The 20,427-nt window shown below is 44.9% G+C and overlaps 1 protein-coding gene and 1 pseudogene across 1 annotated transcript in view; one reads left to right on the top strand and one right to left on the bottom strand.

The window, feature by feature from the left end:
- Window positions 1-2,472: 2,472 nt before the first annotated feature.
- On the bottom strand, window positions 2,473-6,176 carry LOC142439207 (growth hormone-regulated TBC protein 1 pseudogene; annotated as a pseudogene).
- Window positions 6,177-19,903: 13,727 nt separating this feature from the next.
- Window positions 19,904-20,427, top strand: part of REEP5 (receptor accessory protein 5) — a 51,237-nt gene continuing 50,713 nt past the window's right edge. Inside the window, exon 1 of the mRNA XM_075541394.1 lies at window positions 19,904-20,099. Within this exon, the coding sequence (XP_075397509.1) occupies window positions 19,982-20,099 (118 nt within the window). The 5' untranslated portion in view covers window positions 19,904-19,981. The remainder of the gene's footprint in view (window positions 20,100-20,427) is intronic.

Raw genomic sequence — 20,427 nt, 5'->3', positions numbered from 1 at the left:
CGGAGAGGGAGTGGAAAAACGAGGAGCTGATACCAAGGGCTCATGTAGAATGAAAATGTTTTGAGAATGATGATGGCAACAAATGTACAAATGTGCTTGACCCAATGGATGTATGTATGGATTGTGATAAGAGTTGTATGAGCCCCCAATAAAATGATTTTAAAAAAAGATATGGTAGTGTATTCTTCCTCTTTGATTTTCCAACTCTAGGTCTTTACACATTTCATTTTAATATTTGACTTTGTCTTCTGGAACTGCTCTTTGAAATGTCCTATTCAGCTGTTTGAATTCATCATTTCTTCCATTTGCCTTAGCTACCCTGCAATCAAGAGCAGTTCCAGAGTTTCTTTTGACATTCACTATGAGCTTCGGTTTTCTTTTAAAAGACTTTTCGTTTCTTCATGTATGAGGTCCTTGATGCCACCTCTCCCACAGCTCATCAGGTCTTCTGTCATGAGTGTCCAATGAATCAAATATGTTCCTGAAAGTCAGGTGGGATATACTCATGAGTATATTTGGACCCATGGAAGTTGTTAATAAATGAAATGTAACACATAAAGATGGATGTACTAGATGTTAATGAGCTAAAGTAGATGTTTCTATTAAATCCTCTTAATCAGGAGTATTGTTTGTGAGTTCTGTGTGTCATCGCAACAGATTATCCAACCCAGCAGAGAAGTAAAGTGCTGTGAGAGGAATAGTTGGTGTCAGAATAGGGTAAATAAGACTGGAGGGGAAGCATGCATGACCTCGGCCCTGTGGCAACAGCCCAGGGCTGGTAAGGAGTTAGATTCTCCTCTCTGGTGTAGCTAAACGAGGTTGGATGTAGCTTCCAGGTATATTCACAATTGTGTTTCATTCTTGTTTCATTCTAGGAATTAAACATTTTCACCTATTACTCGTTTTTTTAAGTAGATGTTCCCAGTTTCCATGTACCAGATTGTTTCCCCTTGTTCTCCCTAGTATTGCTTTCTACTTTTATAGCTTTGTGACTAGAGAGCATACTTGGTGTGATTTCAACCTTTAAAATAATTACTGAAAGGAGCTCTGGTAATGCTGTGGGTTAGGAGTTGGGTGTTTGTAGTTTAAATTGTAACCTCTATGTCCGTGACTAGGAGCCCTGATGGTGTAGTCGCTGTGCACTGGGCTGCTAACCACACATAAAGTTAGCAGTTTGAAACCACCAGCCGCTCCAAGGGAGAAAGGTGAGGCTTTGTACTCCTGGAAGGAGCTGCAGTCTCAGAAACCCACTGGGATACTACTACCCTGTCCTGTGGGTTGCCGTGAGTCAGACTTGACTCAGTGGCAGTGGATTTAAGTTTATGTCTGTGGTTAGAGGGAGTTCTCAGTTATGCTAACAAATAGGATTAAGGTAGGATATATTCTGTGAGAGAAAAATCAGGTTATTTGTGCTGTTTTAGTAGCTCATGTACTAAAAATGAGGTTATCTGCTCCCGCACAGATTCAGAGTCTCAGGATCATCTTGATGACAGTGAATTTTTATGGCCTAAAATATTTGCAATTTCAGCTCAATGTTTGACTTAAGGTTTTTGACTTACCAGTGTTTCCCAGAGTGGGTAACACTGCGCCCTGGGGTGCTGGAACAATCAAGGGAGGCTACAAAGCAGATGCCTACACTTTATTCTGGTTTATGGGCAAGAACACAAAAGTTTTTCGTTGCCAGGGAGGCACTGAGGCAATATTTTTTCTTTTTCTTGAGAAAGGGGCGATAAGACAAATAAGTTCGGGAACCTGTGCTCTTCCCTAATACTTTCTTATGAAAATAATACGAAGACTCATCCCCAAATGGTATTTTAGCCACAGGCCTGTGGGTCAGGGTTTTCACAACACATTTTGAGGTAACATAAATTGACCTATAATAGGTATGTAGTGGGAAAAGTCAGAAGGGAGCTATGAGTCTTTAGATAGTCTTTAGATAGGGAGTGAATCTTACTTTCACACATAATGTTTGGTAAATCAGAGTCAGTGTGTGGATGTGTGGAGAACAGACGAGTCCATGCATAGAGAGCCTTTGTTCATCGCACAGCTTTGCCCAGGGAGAACTCTGCCCAGAGCTGCAGTCCCGTGGCTGTTTTGGGGTGAGGGCTACTCTGACTTTCTTTCCTCAGAATCACTCATGTGGGACTGTGTGGCAGAATCGCATTGTTACCAGATGTCTGGTCACTGGCATAAGAAACATTGCTAAATGTCAACATACATCATATTGAAGTAAAACAATAAAACATCTACTAGCAAAGTTTTAAATGTCTGCCTGTAGTATGAAATTATCCTAGAGATAGTCATCAGATGCTTAGTCAGGTCAGTATTTGTCATCTCACATATTCCAAACAGGTCTGGGTAATGAGAGGAGACATTGAAGCTGAAAAGGATCTACTGCAAGGACACAAGGTGACACACAAAGAGAAAGCAACGATGCCATGTGACAAGACACAGTCCAGATTTTGCAGTTTGTTTCTTTATTGACACTATTGGTCACTGTGTAGTGATGAGAAAAGTATAAATACTGAGTTAAGGTTTTGTCATGACTTTAGTTGCACGTAGATTCCACTCTATGTGGCAAAAGATATACAATAGCAATTTAAACTTATGAACTTGCTTAAGTTTTATGATTTGCAGATCACTAATTCAGATATGAATGTGAAATAAAGGTTAAGACATGTAGAATTCTAATTTAAAAGCGGTTCAGACAATTGAGAGACAACAAGAACCATGATAGAAAACGGCTGCAAGCTAACAGGGATCCTCTCAATAAAGGACAAATATTTCTTTGACACAATCCAGTTGCTTGAAGAGTTAGAACTAATAGTTTGGGGGCCACTGATATTAACTTAAAGTGCTGCCAGTTCAATTACTGAGCAAGAGGTAGAACTACCAATAAGAACAATTTATTAAAAGCATTTACAAATGTCATTTTAAATATAATATATGCATAAATCACTGGAATACAAATCAAAGGTAGTAAATTTTAGAACATTCCTCATCATAGAATCAAAATAATAAAAAACAAAAATAATAACTTCAATGAATTAAAACTTATTTTAAATGAATAATGTACTATTTTGTGTAATACTAACTGCTATATTATTTTTAAATGTTTTTCCTTTGGATTTATAAAAGTAGAAATACCTTGAAATATCTTTTGAAAGAAAATAAAAATTCTATATCCTTATTTCAAAATGCTTTATTGAGTGATGTTAATATTATAGTCTATTTTTATGTAATAAAGGTACATGGGGAAAAAAAGATTCTGTCATGGGTTGAATTGTGTCCCCTTAAATATTTGTGTCACGTTGGCTAGGCTATATGATTCTCAGTGGTCTGGCAGCTATATGATGATCAGGCTATATGAGTCTCAGTGGTCTGGCAGCTATATGATGATCAGGCTATATGAGTCTCAGTGGTCTGGCAGCTATATGATGATCAGGCTATATGATTCTCAGTGGTCTGGCAGCTATATGATGATCAGGCTATATGAGTCTCAGTGGTCTGGCAGCTATATGATGATCAGGCTATATGAGTCTCAGTGGTCTGGCAGCTATATGATGATCAGGCTATATGAGTCTCAGTGGTCTGGCAGCTATATGATGACCCCGAGATGTGACCTAATATGATAAGCCAATAAGAGATTTAAGGGGAGAATATAATAGTCTTAATACCATCACCACTTTGATCGGAGCCACAGGGAGTTTCCCTGGGGTGCGGACTATAGTGCCTTATCATTCACAAAAGATTAAAGGAGAGAAAAGAAGTCAGAGATCAGAGGGACCTACTACCACCACACAGAGAAGCCTAGAGTGAAGAGAAACATTTGAACTTGGGGTTTCTGTACTGAAAACCGCTTAGAACCAGGGGAAGGTTGATAGGGTACCAAGACAAATAGAAATCTCCACTAATGCTGTGCTACAGAAAGGAGACAAAGACCTTCCCCGAAATCGTGAGCCGTCAGGTAGAAAGCCTCCCCCAGGGCTGGTGCCATGTATCTGTGGAGGTCTACCCTCCACACATCTTTCTGGTATTCTTTGTTTTCAGGTAAGATCCACCTGGTATCAGCAATGATAATCCTTGTTCCAAGTCCTCTTCGGAATCCAGCCTGAACCTCTGGCAACTCCCTGGTAACATACTGCTACAACAGTTGTTAGATGATCTTTAGCAAAATGTTACTTGCATGTGACATTAGTGATAATGTTTTATAATGTGAGCATTCTTTTGGGTCACCTTTCTTTGGAAAGGGTACAAATATGGATCTCTTCCAGTCAGTTGGCCAAGTAGCTGTCTTCCAAATCTCCTGACATCGACAAATGACTGTTTCTAGTGCTTCCTCAACTTGATGAGACATTTCATTTGGTATTCCTTCAATTCCTGGAGTCTTATTTTTGGCTAATTCTTTCAGTGCAGCTTGGACTTCTTCCTTCACTACTATTGATTCATGCTCATATGCTACTTCTTGAAATGGCTGAATGTTAACTTTTTTTTGTAAAGTAATTGTGTATTCCTTCCATTTTATTTTGATGTTTCCTACATCATTCAAAATTTTGTCCACATAATTTTTCCATTTTTTTTCAAAGATGGTGGCTTCCAAAATAAAAGCCTGGGGTTGTTTAATTAGAATTAAGGCCACCAGGAAGATCATTTTGGCGCCTTCGTTGAATAAACAATCACAGATCCGAAGCATGGTCTCCCCAGGCAGGGTGTCGACGAACAAGCAAATGAACCAGCGGGACACCACCAAGGTCCACAGGACCCCCTGCCCCTCCAGCAGGTCGGCCACCGCGGGCACCTTCATCCTCACGAGCTCACCCAGCACCTCCTGGTCCGTCTTCAAGCCCAGCATTTCTGGGCTGTAATAGTCAGGTAATATCCTTCCAATAAGGAGTCTTTGTTCTTTGTTATGAGAAGCAGATAGCGTGCTGTAAAGTTCATTCCCTGGCAATACCCCACACCTTGGTGGTGGTGCCCAGCATATGCCAACAGCACGTTGTACTGGGTCTTCTGTAAACAGGGATCGGCAGTTTTTCGGAATTTACATGGTCAGGAAAAGTCCAGTTCCTCTCTGTCTGGATGGCCTCCTCCCGGCTGTCATCTGGCTCTCCCCGGAGAAGTCGGCGGTAAAGGCCAGGATTCGGTTCCATCTGTGCCTGGGCTCCGCTCACCCCCGTCCAGACGCGTGCCCGGTGCTCAAACGGGACCCCTTTCCGGATGCAGCGCTTCACTTTCAGACTTTTCTGGACACGACGACTTCCTGTTAAAAGTTCAGACCATTTAATGCCTCTTCTAGAGAGTGTTACCAGTTAGGTGGGAAAAACTCCTCCGAAGACGCATAGTCAACGTCTTCAGGCCTTTCGGATCCATATGGGTCAGTCCTGGGGACCCGCGCCGCCTGCCAAGCCGCGTCTGCAGGCGCGGCGCCCGGGCTCCGCCCACTGGGACGAGGGGGGTTCCAAGCCATTGGGGCGCTGCGAGGAGGGGCGCTGGGGTGGCCGGGGCGCAGCGGGAGGGCGGCCAGGCGAGGCCGTGGGTGCAGGCGGCGCTCTGGGCCGCGAGCCGCAGCCCGGCCTGATCCTAGGCCGCCGCGGCCGGCGGAGGCCGGGGGTGAGCGGACCCCAAGTTCATGTCCGCGGACTCCCGGAGCTCCGCGTCTCCTTCCGGGCCCGCGAGGCCGCCAGGAGGCGGTGCCAGGCGGCCGGGGTGCGCCGCGGGGTCCGGGGCGCGGGCGGCGGGCAGGGCCTCTGCGCGCTCCGGGCCGGCCGGGCGGCCGCGGCCCCCGGAGTTCCTCGGGGAGCTGGGGCGGCGCTCCCGGAGCCCGGGCTGCGGGGCTGGAGCTCCTACCCGGCCCGGGCAATCCGCCGCGCGCCCTGTAATTTTTCAGTATCACAACTCCGTCAGTTTAATACATGCTGAGATCCGAGATGCAGTAAAATCTACTGCGCAGGACCTCTTAGTGCTGAAAAGCGAGGATTCTACTTCGAGGATCACGGTACGCCTCACATGCATGGGCCAGTTGGACACTGAATACGGGAGACTGTGGAAGAAAACGATGCATTTGAACCGTGGGTGCTGATGAAGAATATTGAAAGTCCCATCGACTGCCAGGGGAACAAACAAATACGTCTTGGAAGAAGTGCAGCCAGAATGTCCATGAGAAGCCAGGGTGGTGAGACTTCGGCCCACCGATTTCAGATGTGTTATCAGGCGAGCCCAGGCACTGATGTAGGACAGCCTGCGTGGGGGAGTGCGGGGGCAGTGAAAAAGCGGAAGGCCCGCGCCACAGACAGCGATACAGTGGCTGCAACAACGAGTTCAAACATAGCAACCATTGTGAGGATGGCGGAGGACGGCGTGGTGTTTTGTTCTGTTGCACAGAGGGTCCTTGTGACTTGGTACCAACTCAATGCACTTAACAACAGTATGCCTCCTAAATTGTGAGAAAATCAAGTTCTAATCCTTAAAGGCATCTGTTTGTGGTGTATCTGCCATAGCAGCACTCGATGACTGAGTTTCTAGAAAACCCTCACTGATAGTGGAGGGAGGGTGGGGTGGAAAGAGGGAACCGATTACAGGGATCTACATATAACCTCCTCCCCGGGGGACGGACAACAGAAAAGTGGGTGAAGGGAGATGTCGGACTGTGCAAGATATGACAAAATAATCATTTATAAATTATCAAGGGTTCATGAGGGAAGGGGGAGAGGGGAGGGAGGGGAAAAATGAGGACCTGATGCCAGGGGCTTAAGTGGAGAGCAAATGTTTTGAGAATGATGAGGGCAATGAATGTACAAATGTGCTTTACACAATTGATGTATGTATGGACTGTGATAAGAGTTCTATCAGCCCCCAACAGAATGATTAAAAAAAACCCTCACTGATAAACATCAAATGTTGCCATGGTTACTACCTACTGTGAGCTCCATAAAGCTTAAACACTATGTCTTGGTTCCCTGTGTATGATCAGGACCCAGCACATAGTAGGTATAATTGTTAAATGAATGCATTTTTAAAATGCTAATAATTTGTTAGTCTTCTTTAAGTATATTTAAAACCTTTAAAATTAAATTTAAGCATGAATGTGGAGGGACTTCAAGGAGTGGAGGGATGTATTCTGGAATCTATTTTATACCCGCCAAGAAAAGACTACTGCCTATTTCTTGGGCTCAAACTTCTACCCATATCCAATCATCCTCTGTTGAAAGGTCATGGCCAAATGCTTTCTACATCAATTCATTCACCACTTAATCTTCACTGGTGAGATCACTTAATCTTCACTGGTGAGATCCTCACTTTCCTTTGTCATTGTATATGCAATCTAACACAAATGAAAAGAAAAAGCACTACAGAAACTGATGCAGATCTTCAATACAATGGGATTTTTTCTTTGTTCTCCTCAGAATTAATAAAAATTGGAAAAGTGAACAAAAATCAAACAAGTATAAAAATATTTTTAAAAGATTACTCTGAAATCTGGAGCCAAGTATCCCCCCAAGTGTTGTTTTTATGTTTTAATTTATCAAGATAATTGCCTGTCCTCCTTGAATCTTTCACTCAAGTCTTCTCATTTTATGGTTTAATTATCATCCAGCCTTGAGTATGACATTTTTTAATATTAAATAAAAGTTCTGATTTTGACATCAAGCAGCCTATGTATAAGGGTTCCTATATGTTGAAGACTAAATTGTAAATTATTACATTCTCAGAGTCCAGCCAGAAATGAACACACTTCTTTTAATCTGTTTCATATGCCACTGTTTAGGATTCTAAATAAACATGTGATGTTGGCTTGGTTTATTATGCTAAACACATCTTCAGTTACTACAGCACAAAATTAGAAGCTATGGTTTTACTAGTGATTCATCCAAGTTCAAGCTGTTTGCATAAAAATAAACCATTAAAAATATAAAATTAGAGACTCACTTATATCTTTCAGTGAATTTTATAAAGCTTGGAAAAGTTAACAACAGTTGATGTTGCTTGGAGACTATATACATCATAATTTTTTTAGACTAACAAATGCTAAAGAGCTATTGAGAAACTAAGGTGCAAAAGAGAGAGAGAGAGAGAAAGGCTTATTACAAATCCCACCGTGCACCCCCACAAATGTACTACAAATCCCCTATACTAGCTAGTTTTAAATCTACAACCACATCCAATTTAGAAAGACTATTCTGGGCAATAAGTAAAAGATTATGTGCCCACATTATTTTCTCCTCACTGCATAACTCATAAGAAAGAAAACGTTATTTATATATTTAAAGAAGGGGGGACATCCTTTGGTCAACCAGTGTGGCATGATTGATGTCCAAGAGCTGGAGGATATGGGCCAAAACATAACCAAAAAAGGCTGAAAGCCTGAGAACAAGGAAAGAGAAGTATTGAGAGGGTGCTAGTGATGCGGAGCTGCATAAATCTGTCTGCTGTGTGTCAGAGAGCAGCTTAATTTTGACCTGGCACGTGCTGGTCGGTTAGTTGCTCACCCGTGTTTATGCAGAACGGAGGCCCCAGCTCTGTTGGTCATAGATAAGTACAGGGTCCTAGATACAACTGTGTCACACAGTTTTACCTTGGAAAAGCTACTCCATTAGTCCTCAAGCACTCGGTGCCCCACTCCTTATTAAAACATGCTCTCAAATCCATGCCTAATTGCAAATTGCCTGAAACAAGTGCTCTCCTATACCACAAATTACTGATGCAGATGTGCTTTAATTTCTTCCAATTTTATTTTTACGATGCCAATTAAATTCTTGAATCAAAGGAATGAGCCAAGAGGATGGAATTTTAGGTATCAATCCTTGTAGATGCCTTCTTCATTTGCTTTATGCATCTTTCCTATGGGTAACAATTTCCACTCTAAATACTTCACATGGAGCATGTCATTTATTCCATCAGCTCAATGACATATATATTCTCATTTTAGAAATGGAAGAAAGTGGAGCTTTTGGAGGTTGAGAACTTGCCCAGGATCACACACGTGATGGAGGCAGGGCTTAAAGTGGAAGTGCCTTCATTTGCCTGTTCCTTAAGCCTTGGTGATGTCCTGGGTGGGTCCTTAATAGAAGTGGAAGGACTAAAGTGGTATACCAATTTCACTGTGTTCTTTCTCTTCAGGGACTAGAGTATGATTATGTATCCACCACCTAAACTGGTATGGCAGAACAACGACCTGTCCATGCCCTAATGTTCCAAACCTGTGAACATGCTATTTTATGTAGCCAAAAGGTTTTTGCTGATGATTGACTTTGAAATGGGGAGACTGTCTTGGATTATTGGGGGTGAACCCAATCTAGTCACATGAATCTTTAAAAGTGGAAGTGGGAAGCAGATGGGTCAGAGAAGCCATAGAAGGTGGAGGAAGAGAGATTTGAAATAAGGGAGGGACAGGACCCAGCAGACAGGCTTTGAAGATTGAGGAAGGAAATGGAGATCTGTTTTACAACCACGGGAACTGAGTTCGGTCAACAACCTGAAAGCAAGAAAAGGCGGATCCCCCTGAGCCTCCAGAAAGGAAGGCAGCACCTGTCATCTTGAATTTTGCCCAGTGAAATGTTTGTCAGACTTCTGACTGACCTGCAGACTGTAAGATAATAGTTACGGTAATCTGGTACAGCAAATGTATAATACTAAACAGCTGGTCCGTTTTTTATTCAAGTTCCCCTGATGCTTAGTCACAAAGGGAAGTGTACAAAATAGTCTGATTCTTTCTGGTCCCTTTCTTAAATGGAAAAACAATGCATAGCAGCCTGTAGGCTATGAGGCAAATTTGGATTGTCATTGTGGGTACACCATTCTCCTGGATCAGTAAACATAGCACCGCCCCAGTATGGAATCCAAACCCCAGGGTTTCCTAGAACTAGATGAACTAGTTTTGAACTAGTTTAGAAACAATCAGCCAATGACTTATTTTCTACTATTTACTCTCCTGTGCAGGCTTCATTAAGGGAAACGATGGGGTGACATAAAGGGCATTTTTGTGCCTGTTTTTCTAGATGAAAATATTTAGATTTATATACAAAAGGACAAATGATCTTTCAGTAAAATATATTTTTTAAACCCATTGTGCTAGACTAAAGGATATTTTCAGGCTGGTTTATCCTCCAATTGTGAACAATAATTTTAAAAAACTCAACTTCAGGTTGGCTAAAAGGAGAAATAAAGTGGAAAATGCTTTGCTTCGGTGTCAGTAGTACTTGTTCAAGAGTCTGCCCAATGAGGCAAGTAAAGAGAATGTTGTGATTCAAATATATCCAGTGAAGCAAGCTAATTCCCGTCATTTTATTTCTTTTAATGATTTCTTGAATTATATTCAACTTCTCCCTTTTCCTCTCACCTTCTGGCAAGTCTGTGTCTTCACATTCTTTGCCAACATAGGACTGGGCAGAACTGCCCCTGTTGATTTCTAAGAATGTAACCTTACTAGAGTAGAAAGCCCCATCTTTCTCCCTCAGAGAGACTGGTGGTTTCGCACTGCTGACGACCTGGTGGTTAGCAGCACAACCTGCAGTCATGATGCCTCAGGGCTCCTCCGGTGTCGGCTTTTTATTACGATGACGTCACGGTCAGTCTCCTCTGGTGGCAGCAGAGGAGATGGGGGGCAGGGCACAGACATATGCCATTAGGGCTGTGTCTGCAAAGGCAGTGAGTCTCTGGATTGAGGAGTCTGGCTGCCTCGCTGCTGCCCTGTTGTTGGGGAAGCCAGAGCCTCCTACCATGGCAGTGCGGGGACCGAATAAAATCTATCTGACAAATTCTGGTCTACGTTGTCATTCTAACATATATGAGTTAGAACAGACATGTGCTATTATTTCAAGTAGTTGAGAAATTATCCCAATTTGAAGAAACCGGCTGTGGACAACTAAAGTGAGCTAGCTGCTCAAAGGTGTCCTGCAGAATTAGTTCTTGCCAACAGAAGATATAATATTTGCATCTTTCCATATTGGTTTGACTTCCTTCTCATTAGGTGCCAACGAATGGGCTCCAACTCACTGTCCCTTTGCATAACAAACCAAAGCATTGCTTGGCCCTGCACCATTCTCACAATGAGCCCACTGTGTTTGAGCATTGTTGCAGCAGCTACTGTGGTCCTTTTTGGGTGCTCTGTCACTTTACCAAGCAGGGGATCCTTTTTCAGGGATTGGTCTTTTCTGGTAATATGTTCGAAGTATGTGAGACAAAATCTCACCATTCTTGCTTCCAAGGAGCATTCTGGTTGTACTTCTTCCGAGAGAAAATTGTTTGTCCTTTTGGCAGTCTGTGATACTTTCAATGTTCTTTGCCATAACACAGCTCATGCAGATTCTTCTTTTCTCTGTCTTCTTTATTTAATGGCTGACCTTCACATTCCTATGAAGCAAATGAAAATGCCTTGCTTGGGCCAGGTGTACCTCAATCCTCAAAGTAAATCTTTTTTTAAAAAAACACTTTATTAGGGACTCATACAACTCTTATCACAATCCATACATATATCAATTGTGTAAAGCACATCTGTACATTCATTGCCCTCGTCATTTTCAAAGCATTTGCTCTCCACGTAATCCCTTTGCATCAGGTCCTCTTTTTTTCCCCTCCCTCCCTGCTCCCTCCTCCCTCATGAGCCCTTGATAATTTATAAATTATTATTTTGTCATATCTTTCCCTGTCCCATGTCTCCCTTCACCCCCTTTTCTGTTGTCCATCCCCCAGGGGGGAGGTCACATGTAGATCCTTGTAATCGGTTCCCTCTTTCCAACCCACCCTCCCTCTCCCCTCCCAGTATCGCCACTCACACCACTAGTCCTGGAGGTATCATCCGCCCTGGATTCCCAGTGCCTCCAGCTCCTATCTGTACCAGTGTACAACTTCTGCTCTATCCAGACTTGCAAGGTAGAATTCGGATCATGGTAGTTGGGGGGAGGAGAGGGAAAGCATTTAGGAACTGGAGGAAAGCTGTATTCTTCATCGGTGCTACATTGCACCGACTGACTCATCTCCTCCCCTAGACCCCTCTGCAAGGGGATCTCCAGTGGCTGACAAATGGGCTTTGGGTCTCCACTCTGCACTTTCCCCTTCATTCACTATGGTAAGATTTTTTTTTTTCCCTGATGATGCCTTATACCTGATCCCTTCAACACCTCATGATTGCTCAGGCTGGTGTGCTTCTTCCATGTGGGCTTTGTTGCTTCTGAGCTAGATGGCCGCTTGTTTACTTTCAAGCCTTTAAGACCCCAGACACTATCTCTTTTGATAGCCGGGCACCATCAGCTTTCTTCACCACATTTTCTTGTTTACCCGCTTTGTCTTCAGCGGTTGTGTTGGGAGGATGAGCATCATAGAAGGCCAGCTTATTTATTTATTTATTTATTTATTTTTTAGAAGGCCAGTTTAATAGAAGAAAGTATTCATGCATTGAGGGAGTACTTGAGTAGAGGCCCAATGTCCTTCCACCACCTTAATACTAAACCTATAAATATAGGCACATAGATCTATTTTCTCATCCTCATATATATAGTTGTACATGTCTTTGTCTAGACCTCTATAAATCCTCTTTGTCTCCTAGCTCTTTCCTCTATTTCCCTGGACTTTCCTCCTGTCCCACTATCATGTTCCGTCCCCACCTGGGTTTCAACTATACCGCTTTGTTATATTACCCTTGTTCATGCCCTACCAGGCCTGCCACACCCACCTCACCACCAATTTGGATCACTTGATGTTCCCTTGTCCCTGGGTTTGTTAACACCATTTCCTTTCCCCCCACCTCCCCCTAACCCATGTCCCCCACCTGGAACTGTCGGTCCCATTGTTTTTCCTCCAGATTGTTCATCCAGCCTATCTTATTTAGACAGACCTGCAGAGATAATAACATGCACAAAAACAAGACAGAGCAAAACCAAGCAACAGTATACAGCAAAACAACAAACCACTGACAAAGAACAAAACAAACACAACAAGAAAGAAAAGCTTGTAGATAGTTCAAGGATCGTTTGTTGGCCTTTAGGAGTTTTTTCCAGTCCAGTCTGTTGGGGCACCACTCCCTGGCCCTAAAGTCCACCTTCAGCATTCCCTGGGGACCTTGCCACTCCATTCCCTTGCTATTCTGCTGCACTCCCCCAGTGCTTTGCCTCAGTGTGGTGGGATCAGGTCAGGTGCAATTCCCACACTGTGTCTCCGGTGCTGTCCCCTGCAGGGCCATGGATCAGTGAGGGACGTTATATCTCATTGTGTGACTGGCCATGTGGTCCTTTCTGTGGACTGGCTGCTCTAATTGGGGTCATCGTCCTCAAGGCCTGGTGGGCCAGGATGTGCTCCACTCTCTCCTACTCCCCCTTCATCTGCTCCTGTGTTCTTCGATCAGATATGTCCCTCCAAAGAAAATCTTTATAGGAGTAGAAATTCTCATCTTTCTCTCAAGAAATGGCTGGTGGTTTCAACCTGAGGACCTTGTGGTCAGAAACCCAAGGTGTAATCTAGTACATCACCAGCCCTCTGACTTCCGTTGTAGGCATGCTAACGTCTACGTGCTACATTCCTGCCTGGCTCAGGGACTCCCAGACTGAGGTCTGCCAGTTTCCCGAGATTCAATAGTGTCTGGCACAGAGAGCATCATCAATAAATATGAAAAAATACTTTAAACTCTAATGTGGGGGCATCAGACCTCTGTCTAATTTCAGGGAGAGGAGAGAAAACCAGCATTGGCATCAGTCCAAAGTTAATTACCATGAGGTGGAGGTGAGACATGGGCCCATCTCCAACCTTTATTAATACAATTTTGACACAGGTTGTCCCTCTCATGGCATTCTCTATTTCTCTGCTGGGTTTGATTATTTGTTGCAATTATGGGTTTTATCACAAGTGTCAGGTTACAACTCAGAATCAAGATTAGGATCAGCTTGGAAGTAACAAGAACAACTCAGGAGACAGCTCATCTAGCAGGAAATTGCAACCTCTAAGCTGTGTGCATGGGCAGGTCTTGTTCTTGGCTGTGCTTGTCTCTAGCCCTGACTCTCAGGCGCTGCCCTTTAGAGCAAGTACTACAGCTCTTTAGTTCCACTAATAAATGTTTGGAGGCATGCCACTCTGCCAGGAAGCTGCCTGGTCAATGGTGCTCAGCTGTTTGGCTCCATGGGTTGGCAAATTCCACTGTATCTCTCTTGGGCTGGTCTCCTATTTCTTGTACACTGGCTGCTCCTGCTGTATCACTGATCTTTTTATGTATTACAGGTTTCTCTGCCTGCTGTGTCTAGAAGGGACCCTACGACTAAAGGTCGCACCCCACTCCTGGTTCTTCCTGGTAATAATGAGTTCCTCCTCAACCTCTCTCTATCTGATTGGTTCTTTACGTCTGGCAAGATGACAATACTACCATGCCCCTTGGTAGGCCACTGGTTCCTGATTGGGACAGTTACTGTCCAATCATTGCAAGAGTTTATAAACCTTATTTGAATAGCCGCAGCCAATCATATTTTAGGAACTGAGATACCATAGCTGGAAAGGCGATATAGAAGCGATTCATTGCATTGCAAAGTCTCAGGATAGGTTTGTTTGTTTTCCCCAAAATGTTATATTGATGTTAGGATAACTACATACGAGTATTTCTCTAACGTGTTAACTATTATCATAGGAGACCCCAGAGAGGTCAAACCCGACCCAAGGATGACCAAGGTTAGGTCGCCATCTTGAATCTAGGGTCCGCCCATCTTGTCACATGTATACCCCCAATCCCTCTTCCTATTGCGTGTATGTCCCTAGACCACCCCCCTCTCATTACTGTATTACCTATAGGACAGCCCCTTCCAGTCACGTATGTCCTCACCTGTAATTAGGGGGCTTGCATGTCCCCAGAGAAGATAAAAAGCCTGGGCTAGCATTAAATCTCTTTCGCTCTCCCTCCACGTGGACCATCAAGTGGGGCTGAGGTGAGCATGCTACCATGAAACGCGTCTGACTCCATTTATTTCAGTACTTCACTTCTATCTCTCATGCTCTCTATAACTTGACTATAATCTTTATTTATTATCGCTGTACAATTGCGCCTACTGGACCCATAATGATGTGTCAGGGGCTGGCTTCCCCTGACATTCAATCATATCAAGAAAAATTGTACAATCATTAGTAAAATCAATTTAGACCATTTCTTTCTTTTTTTCATGGTTAAATTGCTTTTAAAATTAGTTGTGTAATTACAATCAGTTCTAGTGCACCCCCCACCACATACGTTGTTTGCTCCCAAATCACCTTCCCTCCCCCTATATCCCCTTTAAGCACTTGCATCAGTTATTACCTTCAAATATCTACTGTGCTTCCCAAACTGGAAAACTCAACAGAAACAATAAAAACAAAACAAAATACAGTGGTAAAGATAAAATAATAACAATATGAAGAAAAAGACAAAGAACAAGTAAGGGTATGTTTTTTATATTTTGAATCATTTCAAGGACTCAAACACATGTCTCCAACTTCCATTGTGAATAACTCCGAGTGCTTTACTGACTGAGAAATTATACACACTCACAACTGGTTCAGAAGTTAAAACTCAGCTATTCTGCTCACAGTATAATGGATGGGTAAAATTCTGGGTCTGAATTCCAGCTTCTCTATGTGAGCCCTCACTGTGCTTCTTTTACTAAAATAAGGGTAATACTGTGAGGATGGAATACATTCGTGCTGTAGTTTTAGGTGACATTGAGTAGGCTCCAACTTGCAGCAGTTAAATGTACAAAGAAGGAGCCATGGTGGCCAGTGGTTAAGCAGTGTGCTGCTAACCACAGGTTAGTGGTTCAAACCCACAAGCAACTCTGTAGGAAAAAGATGAGCCTTTCTGCTCCCGCAGAGGTGCGCAGCTTTGAAAACCCAGGGAACAGGTCTATTTTGCCTTACAGAGTATCTGTAGGTTGCTATTGACTCAACGGCATCAGGTAGTGCACACCAAAATGAAACACTGCCTGGTCCTCCTCACAATCGTTCTTCTGGTAGAGCTCCTTGTTACAGCTGCTCCATCAATCCATCTCATTGCAATTCTTCTTCTTTTTGCTGACCCTCTTCCTTACCTAGCGCAGGAAATACTTTTCTCCAGGGACTGAACCCCTTTGATAGCGTGTCGCAAATTCATATGATGAAGTCTCACTATCCTCCCTTCTTATGAACATTCTGGTTGTACTTGTTCCTATTAAGATTTGTTTGTTCTTCTGGAAGTGCATGGAACAGTCAATATTGTTCACCAACACTATGATTAAAAGGCATCACTTCTAGAGAGTCATTCATTTAACAAATAGTTTTAGATGCTTGAGATAGACTACTACTACTCAACTGCCATCGAGTTAATGCTAACTCTTAGCGACCTTATTGGACAAGGTAGAACATCCCAGTGGGTTTCCAAGGCTGTAACTCTTTACGGGAGTAGAAAGCCCCCCCAACTTCTCCCTAGGGTTTCCATCTTTCTCCCACTTCAGATATAAAAGTGAACACACTGGGCAAAAATACTGGGTTTTTGAGAACTCTAAATCCAGTGAAGAGTAGCCCCCAATAAAATAATTTTTAAAAAATCCAGTGGAGAGAAAAAATCCATAAAGAAAATAAAATATACAGGATGTAAGGCAGCAGTTAAGTGCAAGTAAGTAAAGCAAGACAGGGCTAGAGAGTGTTGGAAGTTGAAAGTTGGGGCCAGAGAAGGCCTCTCAGAGGAATCATTTAAGCCAGGGGTAGGGAACCTCTAGCCTTCAAGCTGTGTTTTTTAAAAAACAAAACAAGCCCTCCCTGCCATCCAGTCCATTCCAACTCATAGCGACCCGATAGAACAGGGTAGATGTGCCCCTGTGGGTTTCAGAGACTGTCACTTTGTACTGGCGTAGAGAGCCTGGTCTCCTCCCTGACACTGGTGGCGCCGAGCTACAGATCTTGTGATTAGCAGTCAGTCCCATGTGTAACCACTACACCCCCAGGGCTCCTTGAGGCGCTGTATAAAGCATGTGAAAGCATCGATATCAGCTCACAACACACATCTCACCAAAGTGAAGCAGCGCCAGACACCACATGGGGGCCGAGTTAATTAAATATTGACCAAATATAGCAGGTTAATTAAAAAAATAATTTTACTGGGGGCTTGTGCAACTTTGATCACAATCCATACATCCATCCACCGTCTCAAGCACATTTGTACATTTGTTGCCATCATCGTTTTCAAAGCATTTTCCTTCTTCTTGAGCCCTTGGTATCAGCTCCTCATTTTCCCCCTTCCCTCCCTCATGAATCCTTGATAATTTATAAATTATTATTATTTTTTCATGTTTTGCTCTGTCTGATGTCCCCCCCCACCTCCTTGTCTGTTGCACATCTCCCTGGGAGGGAGTTATAGGTAGGTTATTGTCATTGGTTCCCCTTTTCTCCCCCCACCTTCTCCTTACGCTCCTAGTATGGCCACTCTCAATATTGGTCCTGACGAGTTTATCTGTCGTATATTCCCTGTGTTTCCAGCTCTTATCTGTACCTATGTACATGCTCAGGTCTAGCTAGATTTGTAAGGTAGAATTAGGGTCATGATAGTGGGGAGGGGGAAGGAAGCATTAAAGAACCAGAGAGAAGCTATGTTTCATTGGTGCTACACTGCACCCTGACTGGCCCGTCTTCTCCCCATGACCCTTCTGTAAGGGAATGTCCAATTGCTTACAGATTAGCTTTGGATCTCCACTCCCCACTCTCCCATCATTCACATTGCGATTTTTTGCTCTGGGTCTTTGATGCCTGATACCAGATCCCATCAACACCTCATGATCACACAGGCTGCAGTGCTTGTTCCATGTGGGCTTTGTTGTTTCTCAGCTAGATGGTCCTTTGCTTATCTTCAAGCCTTTAAGACCCCAGATGCTATATCATTTGATAGCGGGGCACCATCAGCTTTCTTTACCACATTTGATTATGTACCCACTTTGTCTTCAGCGATTGTGTCGGGAAGGTGAGCATCTCAGAGTGCTGGATTATTAGAACAGTGCTCTTGTGTTGAGGGAGTATTTGAGTAGAGGCCCAATGTTCATCTAGCAGGTTAATTTTTAAGTTGATAATTTCATATGGCATGCCAATGATATTATAAATATCCAAATGGCCCTTGGTAGAAAATAAGGTTCCTTTGCCCCAATTTAAGCAAAGAACTGAAGAATGCGAGGGGGCGTAGTTAAGGGATTATCTGGAGAAAGGGCCTTTTAGACAGAGCAGGGTTTTTCTATCTCAGAGCTATTGACATTTGGGGCCACAATATTCTTTCTTTTTAGTGGGGGGGAGTTGTTCTGTATGGGAGCGCTGGTGGCATACGGGTTACTGTTGGACTGTTAAGTGCAATGTCAGCAGTTGGAAGCCACCAGCAGCAAGTTGAAAGAAAGGAAGGGCTTTCTGTTCCCAGAAAGAGTTTCAGTCTCGGAAACGCACAGAGGCAGAGCTACCTTGTCCTACAGGATCACTTTGCGTCAGTATTGACTCCACGGCAGGGAGTTTGGTTTTGCTTTTATTTTTAGTCTTCTTTGTTCATTGATTTGGCTGAGTAGTGGTGGTGGTTGGGGTTCTGAGAGAAAGGAGGAAGAACGGTTAGTGCATGAAGGAAAAATGAAGTGGGCAAGAGAATTTTTTGCAGAAATGGAAGTCTAACTGGAAGTAGAAGACAGTGTAGTAATTGAGTCCGTTTGAAAGTGTGGAGGGACTGGGGGGGCGGGGCCCAGAGAAAGTCCAAGGCCAGCTTGTGTGCAGGGAGCTAATGCAGCGCTAGATTCAGAGTTCCAAGCTGTAGGCAAGGGGGTGGGGGTGGGAGGAAGGCTTGGAAACAGGCAGTTATTAAGAAAATTCTGCAGCAGTGTGCAAAACAGGTCATAGGAGTCAAGTATTAAAGAGTTTCTTGAAATACAAGAGGCTTCAGAAAGTTCATGGAAAAATGGAGTAAAAAAATAATGATATTTTCGCATAAACAGCCCTGGTGATGCAGTGTTTATGTGCTGGGCTGCTAACCTCAAGGTCGTTCGGGGGAAGAAAGATGAGGCTTTCTACTCCAGTGAAGAGTTACAGTCTTGGAAACCTTCAAGGACGGTTCTACCCAGTCCTATAGGGTCACTGTGAGTCAGCACCAACTCCATGGCAGTGGTTTTGATTGGTATTTTTCTTCCCTTTAAAAAAAATCATTTTATTGGGGGTTTGTAGAACTCTTATCACAATCCATACATGCATCCCTTGTGTCAAGCACATTTGTACATTTGTTGCCATCATCATTCTCAAAACATTTGCTTTCTGCTTGAGCCCTTGGTTTGACTGGTATTTTCCATGAACTTTTGTGGCCCCTTTGTATTGAGGTGAGAGGTAACAAGAGCCTGCCTTTAGGGGTACTGGTGGGAATCTAGAGGAACACCATGGGGGCAGAATGGAGAAACTAAAGTTAGCTCCTTCCCTTAAGTCGTGGGCCCTTGCACCTCTCCTTCAGGGCAGTGTTTGACCATATGTGTAGCCAACTGTGATGGGCGACTGAACTCATTCACAGGCTTCCTGGAAGAACGCTTCAAGGACATCTCAGAGCAACGACCTGCACTCCTTGAATCCCCGGAATCGGAATTCCGGGAGAATGAAAACCCAGTCCCAGGCATCACATATGGAAGAAACAAGGGTACCTGTCTTCTCCTTTGCACCTGCGTTTACCCCGCTGTGTTTCAGAGGAAGCCTGAAATGACGCAGGGACACCCCCCCCCCATGGGTCCAGGCGGTCCTCGGACCCCGGCGCGCGTGGGGCTGGGTCGGCGAGGAGCCGCCCCGAGGCGCTGCGCGGGCCAGTCGGGGTGCGGCGCGGGCCGCCTCGAGGAAGGGGCGGGGCGGGGCGGGCGGGGCGGGGGGCTGCGCCGCCGGGAGTGGGGCGCGCGCCCGACGCAAGGCCGCTCCGCCCGCCCCGCCCCGCCCCGCCCTCCCCAACGCCGCGCCGGCCCCCGCCCGAGTCAGTCCCGCTCTGCGTCCCCCGGGCAGCGTCGCCACGGTCCTCGCCATGTCTGCAGCCATGAGGCAGCGGTTCGACCGGTTCCTGCACGAGAAGAACTGCATGACCGACCTCCTGGCCAAGCTCGAGGCCAAGACCGGCGTGAACCGCAGCTACATCGCGCTGGGTGGGTGCGAGGCGCCCGCCCGCCGGCTCGGGAAGGCAGCCTGGGTGACAGACGGCGAACTGGCGAGGGCCCTCGGGGACCTGCCAGGTCGCCCCGGCCGGGCACGGTCGGAGACCCCGCGAGGCTGTCGCCGGCCTGTGCCCGCGGCCAGGTGCGGGCCCCGGGCAGCGGGTGGGGCCGCGGGGACTGGCCGGTGCTGACGTGTCTGCCCCGCTGCCTGGCGCTGCGCCTCGAGGCCGCGCGTAGGTTGGGCGCCCAGCGGTCGGGGTGCTGCGTCTTCCCTTCCCCGCCCCGGAGCCCCTCCGGGAGCAGGCAGTGTCTTCCTGAA

Source organism: Tenrec ecaudatus, chromosome 2, assembly GCF_050624435.1.
Source record: "Tenrec ecaudatus isolate mTenEca1 chromosome 2, mTenEca1.hap1, whole genome shotgun sequence".
NCBI classification, from domain to species: domain Eukaryota; kingdom Metazoa; phylum Chordata; class Mammalia; order Afrosoricida; family Tenrecidae; genus Tenrec; species Tenrec ecaudatus.
This window is presented reverse-complemented; position numbering and strand designations above follow the sequence as displayed.